A 12,215-nucleotide genomic window follows, 5' to 3' on the forward strand; every position below is an offset into this window, starting at 1 on the left:
GGATGTCACTAGCAGAAAGAGACGCGCGTCGCTATGTGTATTTGGAGAAAGGAGAGGACGGACGGAGAGTAAAGGCCCGAATTCCCCTCCCCCGGACGGCCCAAGCAAATTCTTGCTGTCTCAGTTCCTCGGAAGGCATTGGCCACTTGCAGCTGAGATCCCGCCCCGCCCTCCACGCCCCCTCCCCCTTTCCCTCCCGCTCCCTCCTTCTCTCCCTCCCCTCGGGCTTGAAAGCCAGAACTCCGGGTGGCCGGGGGACCGTCCCGGACAGACGGACCGACGGCCGCGTGAGGGCTGGGCACTGCCACGGGAACGGAGCGGCCCAACCAGCGGGGGAGGAAGGAGCTCGGAGTATCCCCCGCCCCGCCCGCCCCACCCCACCCCCAATCCTGCCTGCATCTGCCCGGAGTGCCCGGGGGCAGGGCGGCCGAGACTCGCTGGGGAGGGAGAGAAACTGCAGCCGCTCCAAAGTTTCTTTTCCTTTTCTGCCGGGAAAACCAACCGAGAGAAAGCCAGCCCGAGACGGGGACGGAGGTAAAGGCGCACGTTGCCGCGGGGGCGCGGAAGAGGGGCAGCCGTCTAAGGGGGGGTCGCTGTGCCCACACGGGGAGGCTGGCCGGGGGGGGGGGCACTGCGCCCCGAGCAGCGTTTGTGGGAGCTGCCTGGAAGAGGCAGAAAGTTGGGGGGGGGCGTTACTCTGGGCGAAGGGGTGGAAAGGCGAGTGAATTAGCGGGAAGGAAGAACAGACGGAAGAGCGAAGAGAAAGGGGGAGCCACGGAGAGCTGGGCACAGGGAAGAGCTGGAGTCTGCTCCCCACCACCCCCCGCTCCTCATTCCTGCGTCTCAGACAGGAAAGGGAGTCGCTGCGGGGGGGGGGGGGGGGGCGGGGGAGAGGAAAGTGTTGTTCGAAGACTTTGTGCCTGCTACTAGCAGTCGGCGGCGGGCTACGCCCCCACACCCCCATTCTTAGAGTCGGCCCTGGAGCGGGAAGGAAGGCAGGGGAGGGGGACAAACCTGGGGGCCAGCCCTGAACCCCCCCCTTAGTTCTCCTCTCTCCCTCCCCGCCGACCCCCGGTCCCGACTAGCCGCCGCCGGATTTGGGGAAAGCGGATGAAGTCATGTCCCGTCCAGCCCCGTCCCCCCATCTCAGGTGGGGACCTCCCCCATTCTACCGTCTCCTCAATTTATTCCACCTCCCGACACAGGAGGCTCTTTCCTTGTGGGGGTCCCCTCTCGCCTTCCCTGCCCCCCCCGCCCCCCGGCCAACCGCTGGATAGACGGACCTTTTCCGAGACTAGCTAGGAAGGAATTGTGGGCGGAGAGGGAGAAGGGAATAGGGGCGAGGGGCGGGGGGAGGGGAGAAGGCGTCTTTGCTCAAGGTGACAGGAAAAGAGAAAGGGTGGGACGGGACTGCGCGGGACTGCCGCGGACGGGACGGGACGGGAAGTCGGGCTGGGGAGGGACGGCCAGCCGGGCTGGAGCTGCTAGAGTTCTTTCCAGATGTGCTGAGGGTCTCGTAACTGCTCAGGTAGAGTTAGGGATGTCTGCGAGCTCCGAGCTTGGGGCACAGTCGACGCCTGCTTCCGTCCTAACTGGGGAGAAGGGGGGAGGTCTCCGACAGACCTGGCGAGAAGTTGGACGTCTTCCGAAAAGTCCCCGTGCGGGAGCTGGAGATCGGGAGGCCCGGGTTCGAGTTCCAAAGCATCCCTGAACCTCAGTTTCCCCATATGAAAATGGCGGGGTGGGAGGCTGGGGAGGAAGGCGGGAGTAGCCTTTGGATTACCCTTTGCATCACCCCCTACTCTTTGGACTGGGGGGGGGGCACCCCCCAGACCTCCCTAGGGCTTGCCCATTAGGCCTGTGTGCGTGGGGGTGGGGCAGAGGGGTGTAGGAGGGAGGGCCGCCCTCTCCCCGCCCCCTCCCTAACCCGCCCGCGGAGCCCTCGCGCTCCCTGGCACCCTGGCACCGCGCTCTCGGGCTCTGCCTGGCCAGCGCTGGGGGCTGTGTGCCCTCTCGGCCCGCGGCCCGAGGGACACGTGGCGCCCGGGCGGCGGCTTGACCCGTCCCCGGCCGGGACAGCACCCAGGCAGAGAAGGCGTGGATGCGTCCGCCCGGCTCCCCGCGCTGTGTGAGCCTGGGCAAACCGCTGCCCCTCTCTGAGCCTCGGCTGCTCCCTAGAAGTGATTTCCCACGGGCCCTTCTAGCTCCCGCTCCGAGGATCCCGAGAGTACTTTGGTCCGAGGCGTCGTGGAGACCTGCTCGCACTCTTCCCCTTGTCGCGGGTCCCGCTGCCCAAGTCCGACCAGCTTGGAGCCCCCAGCTCGGCCGGCCACAGGCCCCCCCTGCCGGCGGCCTGGGGTTCTAGCTTGGGACTTACATCTGAAAGAACCCCCTAGTTCAGGGTCCTAAATGAACCTGGGTCAGGTGACCTTTTAAAAAGACTTTCACCATTATAACTGGTTTCCTTTGCAATCACTCCGTCGCCACCTTTTTTTTTTTTTTTTTTTTAACTAATAAAAGAGAAAACCAATCCAATACGATTTAACAAACATTTACGAAGAGCCTACTGTGTGCCAGGTATTGTGTTAACTTCGGTTCAGGGAGGTGGTAAGCTACTGAAGGTCACTGCTGCTCCTGCATTGGAGAATTACAAAGCACTTCTAATAATAATCCTGGGCCAGGATTCTCATGTCCATTTTGCAAATGAGGAAACTGAGGCAGAGACTGCCCAGAGTTACATGGCTAGTCGCTTACAAATGCAGGATTTGAAACCGGCTTCAGTCCCTCCTCTCTTATTCCTTCTGCTTCTCAGAGGAGACAACCCTTTAGGCAAATAAGGGAAAAATAATAACCCCTCTTAGGTATACACTTAAGGCACTTTCCCACCTGTTATCTCATTAGGTGTTTGGGCAGGGCAGGGCTGATTATCCCCATTCTACGGATGACATGGGAGCCTAGATTTGAGGTGATTTTATCAGAGGTCACTCAACCAGAAAGTGGCAGGAAGGATTGTGGGAATTCAAAGGAGGCTGTGAATTGAAGAATTTGGGGGCTTCATCTGAGTAGGAGAAAACAGACCATCTCCTGCTTGGCAGTCTGATCTCACCCATTTTAACCCTGCCATTTGACAGATGAGGAAACTGAGGTTTAGAATGATTCATCCTGGACTCAAACTTGGGAAGTCGTGGGCTAGGTTCCCCATCACTGATCTGGGTGTCAGAGGCATATTCTGAGACAGGCTCTCTAACCACTGGACCACAAGAACTCCTAAAGAATTGGGGCTTATAGAGTGGAGAGGAAGAGAGCTGGCCACACGGAAGGACCTTTAGGAAGGAAATCTCAGAGGGCTGCTTGGGACACCGAGACATTGAGAAATTACTTGCCAAAGTCAAAAGAGTCAGAGGCAGGCATAAATGGGTACCAATTTATAAAGCACTGACTATGTGTTATGCACCATGCACTTTATAATGAGCTTGGGAGGTATAACCATCTCTATTTAATGGATGGGGAAACTTGAGGCAAATAGGTCAAAGGACTTGCTCACCGTCACACAGCTATTAAATATCCAAGGTCAAACTCTAAGGCAGGACTTCTTGATCCCCAGGCCCATCACTATCCATTCCACCATCTCACTGCCTCAGATGTTCTGATTTCTGAGGCTGAGGGCTCTTCCCACTTCAGGAAATGACCCATAGATGGCTGATTGACTTCAGGGAAATCCACTGTGAAAAGGGGGATTGGAAACAGTAAAAACAGCTGACTTCAGAGTCAGGACCTGGAATCAAATCCTGCCTGGATTTCCTCCCTTTTACCTACATGGGCAAATGCTGATGTTCTCTGGATCTCAGTTGCCTTATCTGTGAAATGAATGAGTTAGAGGGCTTCCAAAGACCTTCTGCCTCAGTTTCCCCATTTATAAAATTGGAGGGTGGTGGAGATTGGAGTTGAGGATCTCTAGATCCCTTCTAGCCCTAAATCCATAATCTCGGGATTTTAAAAACTAACATTTTCTGGTGTTTTGGATAGCCTAGCTGACTGCCTCCTTAAAACTAGGTGAGGTGGGTGCTGTGGATATTTCTATTTGATAGAAACGCTAAGAGATGAGTCACTTACCCTTAAGACTGGGGATCTTTAGAGTCCAAGAGCCTGGCTTCTCCCACCTGGTCATTCTCTGTTCTGAGGCCCCTCCCAGCTCTCCCATTCCCTGTTCTCCCCAGGCAAGTGGCTGCCTCCTCTGTTTCAGCTTGGAAGAGTGCTGAGCCCCCTTTCCGTCTGTGACTCTGAGCTTTGTCTCTTCACTTTCCACTCTGTCCTCCTTCAGGTCTCCACCCACTGGAACTGGCCAGCTTGTCCCAAGCCAACCCCCCAGGAAGAAAGGAGCTGGCAGCCTAGGCCGCTAATCCCCCAGTCAGACCTGCTCCAGCTACATCCGGGAAAGCTTCGTCCCAAGGCCTTCCAAGGCCATGGCTCCCCCACACGCCACACCCTCCAGGGCGGCCCCTGGCCCCTGAGAGAAGGCTGAGGAACAAGAAGACGGGACCCTCGTCCGCCTGATCATTCCCTTCCCCCAACGCTCCAGGACAGCCCCTGGCCCAGAAAAGCTGAGGTCGGTGGGGGGGAGGGGGTCTTCTAGCCCCTTGACCATCCATCGCCCTCCAAGAAACAGGTTAGCATGGACATGAGGAGGGTCGAGCAGCCCAAGGCGGCCGGGCCCACCCTCGGCTGGATGTCGGGCTCCCACCGGAAGAGGAGACCCATGAAAGCCGAGCTGACCACAGACATGATCAGCCCGCCCCTGGGAGACTTCCGCCACACCATGCACGTGGGCCGAGGCGGGGACGTGTTTGGGGACACCTCCTTCCTCAGCAACCACGGCGGGGTGGGCCGGGGCGGCGGGCGCTCCCCCAGAAGCTTCCTGCTCCGGACCCTGCAGCAGGTGCGGCGCGGGGGGCTTCCCTCCCGGGGCTTCAGCTCTTCGGCAGCCTCCCCCGACCCACCGGCCATCTCGCCCATAATCAAGAACGCCGTGTCCTTGCCCCAGCTCCACCAGGCGGGTTACGACAGCATGGTGGTGAGCAAGCTCAGCTTCCGAGACAGCCCCCGGGGCTCCCCCGATGGGCACCACGGCTACGGTAAGGGAATTCTCCGCACCCACCCCTCCCTTCCCCCATCCCCCTCCAATGGCCCCATCTCTCATTTCAGATGACTTTGGTGGCTCCTCAAATCCCTCTAAGGTGCCCGGCCCACCACATGGCCTTAATGTCCTTGTTCAATTTGGGGAGAGCGGACAGGGGTGCTAAAGGTTTTGGAGACCCAAGACCTGGGTTCAAATTCAGACTTTATCCTATTCAAACTAGGAAACTAGGAGGGGGCTGGAGAGTCAGGGCTTGCCTGGTCTGGAGACAGCCATGGAGCTATGCTGCCATCTTGTGGCAAAAAAAAATCATAAACCCACTGAAATTAGGGTCATTCCTCCGTAATTGGAAAGTATTTTTAGTCCAGCCCTCCTTCTCCCCCATTTTACAGATGAGAAAACTGAGACTTAGCAGGTGAAGTACTTGTCCAAAGACTCAGAGGCACGAGTAGTAAACATGAGGGATGGGATTTATACCCATATTCCCTTCCTCTAGAGCCGTGGTCTTTGCTAAGTACCAGGCAGAGAGACCTTGGGATCTAGCTTTGATGGCCTGACCAAGGACAGTGGTCCCCGGTTTCTGCATTGTAGAGAGTCGCTCCCAGTGGCTCAGATGGAATCAGTTCAATTTAACGGGGTAAGACATGGTCCTGGTGACCTTGAGTCAGTCCTTTTCGTCTGTTTTCTAAATAATCAAATAAAAATATTTATTTAATAATAATAAGTTATTATTAAATAAATAAGTTCTGTGAGGGCATGACATCATCCTTTTGATTTTGTATCCCTAGTTCCTCTCACATAGTAGATGCCTAAAGAAGACTTACTGAGTGAATGTTAAATGTGTAGGTCATTAGTCTGGTCTAAGCAGACAGGACCCATAGAGCATTGGCCCAGAGCCAATTAAGTCCGGAGTTCCAATTCAGCCTCCATTTGAAATCCATTTGAACTCAGGAAGACTCCAGGCTTAACACTCTATCCACTTTGCCACCTAGCAGGTCTTGGAGTAAGGAAGATATAAGTTCAAATGCAGATTTAGGCACTTAGCTATGTGACTCTACCCAAGTCACTTCACCCTGTTTGCCTCAGTTTCCTCATCTGTAAAATGAGCTGGAAAAGGAAATGGCAAACTACTCCAGCATCTTTGCCAAGAAAATCCCAAATGGTGTCACAAAGAGCCAGACATAACTAAAATAACTGAACAACAACAACAACAACAACAAAAGGACATAATAATAAGACCTCCCTCTCAGTGTTGTTGGGAAGATCAAATAAGAAAAGTGTGTGTGTGCGCGCGCACACGCTGGAGCTCGTACAATGGTTTGGATAGAGAATAATATCAAAATAATCTGGGTGCCTAGAATTTTCAGTCCAAAAAGGTCTTAGAGAGAACCTTTACTCCAGTCTCATTTTATAGGTGACTTGCTCATATATAGTGCTTTACAGCTCTTAAGATGCTATATAAATGTCAATTCTTTTTTCTCCCCTTTTTTTTTTTTCTGGTACATTATTATGTACATTAGTTTTTTTCTAAATACACATTTCCTTATGAGTCATTAGGAAAGAAAAATCAGAACAAAAAGGAAAAACCACAAGAGAAAAAAAAATAAAGGAAAAAAGTGAACGTAGCATATGTTGATTTATATTCAGTCTCCATAATTCTTCTTTATCATCATCATCTCTGGCCTGTTATATATTAAGGGTGCATGATCAGCCTCTTGAGATAGGAAGTTATGGGCTTGAGTCCCGATTCTGACTCTTCCTGGTTGTATGACTCTGACCAAGTCACTTATCTTAGTGTCCAGGAGATAACTGACTCTTCATTACCAGAGAGAGAATTTCCTCACTAGGAATCTGAGGAAATCACAGATATAGTCTAAAAATAAGGTGAGTCAGAAGCACTAGACTAGGAGACATAGAGTTCCTGGATTAATAATTATGTCATCTAAGAGGAATTATTGAATTCCCCAGTTTTAGTTCGTTTATTTATAAAATGTGGCTCCAAATGGAAGGCCCATCTGTCTCTCTGGGAGTATCAGATGAGATTAAGTACTTCATCTCCAGACTCCATGCTTTCTTTACTCTGGCTTTGCCCCGTACAGGACCTCTGTCTTTCTGCCATCTTTCCCTCTGGCTTCCTTGGCCTCCTCCCAAGTCTCAGCTCACCTTCCACAAGAGCCTTTTCCTGAGGCCTCTGAACCTCCAGAGCTTTTTCCCCTCTGATTAGCTTTGGTATCTCCTGTCTATGTGCCCCATGGAACTATGACCTGGAGGACAAGAGTTGTATTTGCAGCCAGTTCCAGCTACACTTGTTTTTAGTCATGATCCCATTGGAATAGTTTGTCATTTCCTTCTCCAGTTTATTTTTCAGATGAGGAAACTGAGGCAAACAGGGTAAAATGACTTGCCTAGAATCATAGATAGCAAGTATCAGAGGCTACATTTGAACTGAGATTTTCCTGACTCCAGGCCTGGAGTAAAGTGCTCCAGAACACCATCCAGCTGCCCCGCCTGACCCTAATGTCACTACTTTCCATAGAACTCTGAATTCATTGGTATGAGTGATAATAATATACCCAAATTTCTAAGAGTTTGAGGTTCACAAAGGGTTTTCCCTCCAAATACCTTATGAAGTAGGTAGTATCCCCATTTTAACAGGTAGGCAGACTGAGGCTCAGAAAGATCCTAGGTCAAACAATTAGAAAATAGATGCTTGGGCTCCTGCCCACAGTCCTTCATCAAGTTTTTTTTTTTCATTCATTCAAACCGGGTTCTTCTTGTGGCTTCTAGTCCAGCCCTAGTCCCACTCTAACTGGGAATTTCTGCCACCCACACAAACAGGGCACAAAGCCTGGCTTTCTCCACTAAACAATTGAAGGGACACCTTCCCTGGTGACCAGGACCAGCCCTCTGACTTTTCCGACATCCATCGCTGGCTGGACTGCTTAGACGGGGACTCTTGCTCACATACTGAAGGAGTATGGGAGGGGGCTTCAGTGGAGGCTGAAAAGCCCAAGGGATTAGGACTCTTATTTGCAGGCTCAGTGGAAGGCAGTGTCAGAGGATCTAGATTCAGACCCTACCCTGCCTTTGCAGGCACCCAGATTATTTTGACATTATCCAAACTATTTTTAGCTTAGAAAGAGTCAAAATCCTCCCTCCGCTTCCCGCCATCCACCACGACTCTAACCCAAAGAAGATTCTGGCTAACTTTTGTGGGAATCTTGACCCAGGCAAAGGGATCTCAAAATGCAGCTTGGGTTATTATCAGTCCAGAATTGAGCAACCAAGTCACTATCCCAAATCCACCTCTCCTCTGGAGGTAAACAAAGGGACCTTTGTCCTTCCACTCCTAGCCTAATCCTTTCTCTCAGGAGAAAGGTGGTGTCAGCCAGTCAATTGCTTCTGGGCAGGGGGCAGGCTGAATTGATTCTGCCCCAGCTGGATCAATCGCCCCATTCCAGCCTGGAAGGCAAGATTATGGTTATCACCTTTAATCCTTTAAGTAAAGAATCTCTTAGTCCTTTCCTTCATTCCTAGGGGCTCTTCCAAGTCTGGAAAGGACTTTAGAGAAGAGTATTATTGTATTTCATTATGGGGCAGCTAGGTGGCACAAGGCTTAGAGCACAGGGTCCAGCCTCAGGCACTTAGAAGCTGGGCAAGTCACCTCACCCTGGCTTCTTGTCTCTTATCTGTAAAAATGGAGATATATCTTTTCCAAGGGTCAAATAAAACAACCTCCATCTTTTTTTTTTTTTTTTTTTTTTTTTTTTTTTTTGCTGAGGCAACGGGTTAAGTGACTTGCCCAGGGTCACGCAGCTAAGATGGTTTAAGTGTTTGAGAGCAGATTTGAACTCAGGTCCTCCTGACTTTAGGGCTGGTGCTCTATCCACTCACCACCTAGCTGCCCTGCCCACCAGTCCTTTTGCTTCCGTACCCTGCTGAAGGAGTCATTTTTATCCCCATTCTGAATCTGACTTCTAAGACTGCCACACTGGGTCCAGGTTCTAGGTCCCCTCTGCCTCTCTCTGTCTAGATGGCCTTAGAGTCCCGGCTCTGAATCTGGGTCATGGAATCCAATCATACCCCTACTATGGTTCTGTGCTAGTTGGGGAAGAATGAGTGGCTGCCTGCTCTCCAGGTGTGCAGGATGGCATCGGCAGAGACGGCAGCCACAGGGAGGAGGGCGCGGGCGGGCCAGAGGCTGCTGGGCTGGAGCGGCCCCTGGAGCTCACTCGGAGCCTGTCTCGTCTCTCCTTTCCAGGCCTGGATTCTGGATTCTGCACCATCCCCCGGCTTTTAGCCCCGGAGAGGCCCCTGGACAAGGACAGCTCCTTCCCTTCAGAGTCCGACCTGCCTCGCTCCAACTCCCTGCCTCGATCCGATTCGGAACCCGAGCTGCTTCGCTCCGATTCGGAACCCAAACTCCATCGCTCCGACTCCATGCTCTCCTTCCGCTTAGACCTGGGGCCCTCCCTCCTCAGCGAGCTCCTCAGTGCCATGAGCCTGTCCGAGGTGCCTGGGAAAGAGTCAGGGCCGGCCCCGCCGGCAGAGCCCCAGCCCCCAGCCCCGGAGCCCCGACCTCAGGGACACTGCCCCAATGGGGTGTCGGTGTCAAAGGGCCCCACCGGGGAGAAGCCGGCCGAGAAGCTGAGGGCAGCCGTCAGTCTGAACCCAGCCAGGGGACACTGGGTGGGCAGCTGGGGTCCTAGGCCCCATTATAGCGAGGCGACCGCCCGGCAAGAGCTAGCGGGAGTGCTGCCTCAAAGCCGGGCCTCGTGGGAGAGCCAGGATGAGGGGCTGGGGGCCTCCCCTTGCTGGACAAGGAGCAGCTCAGAGAGGGAGCCCAGGAGGGTCCCAGTCCCCAGCACAGTCCAGGCATCCTCGTTCCAGTTCGCCGATGAGGATGATGAGGTGAACATGTGAGGGTGGCCCTGCTGGGTCCTCAGCCCAGCACCTCCATGAAGCCTCCTTTCCCACCCCATCTTGGAGGGCAGAGGATTTGGGGTGGGGGGAGTGAGCTGCTTGACCCAACAGGACAAGCGGCAAAGCCAGGAGCTGGAAGGAAATGGAGAGTGGGGGAGGGATGACAAAGGGACTGACAATGCTTCCAATAACCCCCCCCCTCGCCCCCAAGCCCTGTCCCACCACCTCATTCTCCCTAAGCCAAACCAGTCAAGGGAGTGTGGGGGGAGCAGCCCCCAGAGACTTGGCGGGAGTCGCCCTCCCAGCCCATTCCACTCTCCCCCACCCCGAGGATGATGGGAGCCGGGCAGGCTCGCCCCCTCACCCTCCTCCCTTCCATGGTCAGATGAGGCTTCCCAAATAGGGGCAGTTAGGTGGGTGCTGAACAGCTGAGAGGGATTTGTTCTGGGCTACCCAGAGTGCCCGCCAGCCGGCCCTGACCCCCGCCAGCCTTGGGCACCAGATGCCCAGCTCCCCCTCCCCCCCCGGACCCCCCCTGCCCTTGCCACACCCACAGCCCAGCCGAGGCCTTACAGTGGAGCCTTTGTGAAGGGGAGAGGAGGAAGGGGAGGACAGCACAGGAGCCCATTGTCTTCACTACCAGCACTTTGCAGGCCAGCCCCGGGGGGTCCATTCCAGGCTGTGGGAGGGGCCTCCCTCATCTCGGTGGGTGCCTCCTGCCTCCCAGTAGGAGTCCCTGCTGGGCACCGGAGTGGGGCTCTCTTAGGCCTTGCCCCTGCCCCTGGGATGATGGATCCTTCCGAATCCCGCTCCCATCTCTGTTCTAGAAGCCATAACCCAAGGTCCCCATGACCTCAGCCGGGAGGAATGCCCGCCCTCGGCCTTCTGGCCATCCAGAGATCTCTGTCCAGTCTGATTAAAAGAGGAGGGGTTTGTTTGTTTGTTTGATTTATATATATATACACACAAATGTCCCTCAAGATGATGCCGGAAAACTGTCTCTCTTCTTGTCTGTATCGTTCACCACCAGCTACCCTCCCAGAGAATGGTGGGACATCCACTGTCAGCCTCCACTTGCAGGTGGATGTCACAGGGGCCGGGGCTCCAGGTGCTGCTCCCAGAGGAAGAGGCCTCCCCAGGTGTGGGTGTTGGGGCAGGGGGAGCGGATAGGTAATGAATAACAAGGCTGGAATGTTCCAGCCGATAAAGGTGCAGGTGTGTGCCTGTGTGCGGGAGATGGGAGAGCGAGCCTTATCTCCCTTTCCCGGAACATGGGGCTTAGACCCTCCCCTGCCTGCCCCCAGGTGCCTGGCACTGGGTGCTGCCAGAAATAACAGCGGCTCACATTACTGGAGAACTTCAAGGCTTACAAAGCACCCTGGGAGACAGGGGGGAGGAGGAGGAGTCCTTTTTACAAAGCAGGAAACTGAGGCCCAGAGAAGTGAAGTGACTCGCTCAAGATCACAGACCTCCCCCAGCTAGAAACAGACCTGGTCTTTAGCTTTCCCCGCTTTGCTCCTGGTACCTTAATCAGGGGCCAGAGTCTTGGTTCTAAATCTGGCTCTTGAGGAAGTTGTTCTAGATGAGTTCAAAACATCCTACTAGACTCGTTCACCTTCTAAGATCTTTTCCAGATTTGTTATTCTAGGTAGAAATTCTAAGGCCCTTCCCAGCTCCTGCATTCCCTGTTCTAAGCTCCCTCCCAGCACTGACATCCCCTGTTCTAAGCTCCCTCCCAGCTCTGACATCCCCTGTTCTAAGCTCCCTCCCAGCTCTGACATCCACCGTTCTAAGCCCCCCCCTCAGCTCTGACATCCCCTGTTCTAAGCTCCCTCCCAGCGCTGACATCCCCTGTTCTAAGCTCCCTCCCAGCTCTGACATCCCCTGTTCTGAGCTCCCTCCCAGCTCTGACACCCCCTGTTCTGAGCTCCCTCCCAGCGCTGACATCCCCTGTTCTAAGCTCCCTCCCAGCGCTGACATCCCCTGTTCTAAGCTCCCTCCCAGCTCTGACATCCCCTGTTCTAAGCTCCCTCCCAGCGCTGACATCCCCTGTTCTAAGCTCCCTCCCAGCGCTGACATCCTCTGTTCTAAGTTCCCTCCCAGTGCCCATTATTGGTTATGATGATCCAGAGGATGGAAAAGAACCATGGTGGGAGTT

General features: G+C 54.2%; 1 protein-coding gene across 1 annotated transcript; it reads left to right on the top strand.

Moving 5' to 3' along the window:
- The first annotated feature begins 216 nt into the window (after positions 1-216).
- Positions 217-11,052, top strand: CDC42EP1 (CDC42 effector protein 1). The gene is made up of 3 exons (XM_074271630.1): positions 217-534; positions 4,322-5,132; positions 9,396-11,052. Exons 2-3 carry the CDS (start codon positions 4,673-4,675, stop codon positions 10,055-10,057), a joined length of 1,122 nt encoding a protein of 373 aa, XP_074127731.1. The 5' UTR covers positions 217-534; positions 4,322-4,672; the 3' UTR covers positions 10,058-11,052.
- The last annotated feature ends 1,163 nt before the right edge of the window (positions 11,053-12,215 follow it).

This window comes from Sminthopsis crassicaudata, chromosome 5 (assembly GCF_048593235.1).
Source record: "Sminthopsis crassicaudata isolate SCR6 chromosome 5, ASM4859323v1, whole genome shotgun sequence".
NCBI lineage: Eukaryota > Metazoa > Chordata > Mammalia > Dasyuromorphia > Dasyuridae > Sminthopsis > Sminthopsis crassicaudata.

Bases quoted from the DNA above. Each gene is read 5' to 3' on its own strand.
- CDC42EP1 (XM_074271630.1), top strand. From the start codon at position 4,673: ATGGACATGAGGAGGGTCGAGCAGCCCAAGGCGGCCGGGCCCACCCTC. The intron at 5,133-9,395 runs GTAAGGGAATTC...TCTCCTTTCCAG, and splicing joins CGATGGGCACCACGGCTACG to GCCTGGATTCTGGATTCTGC.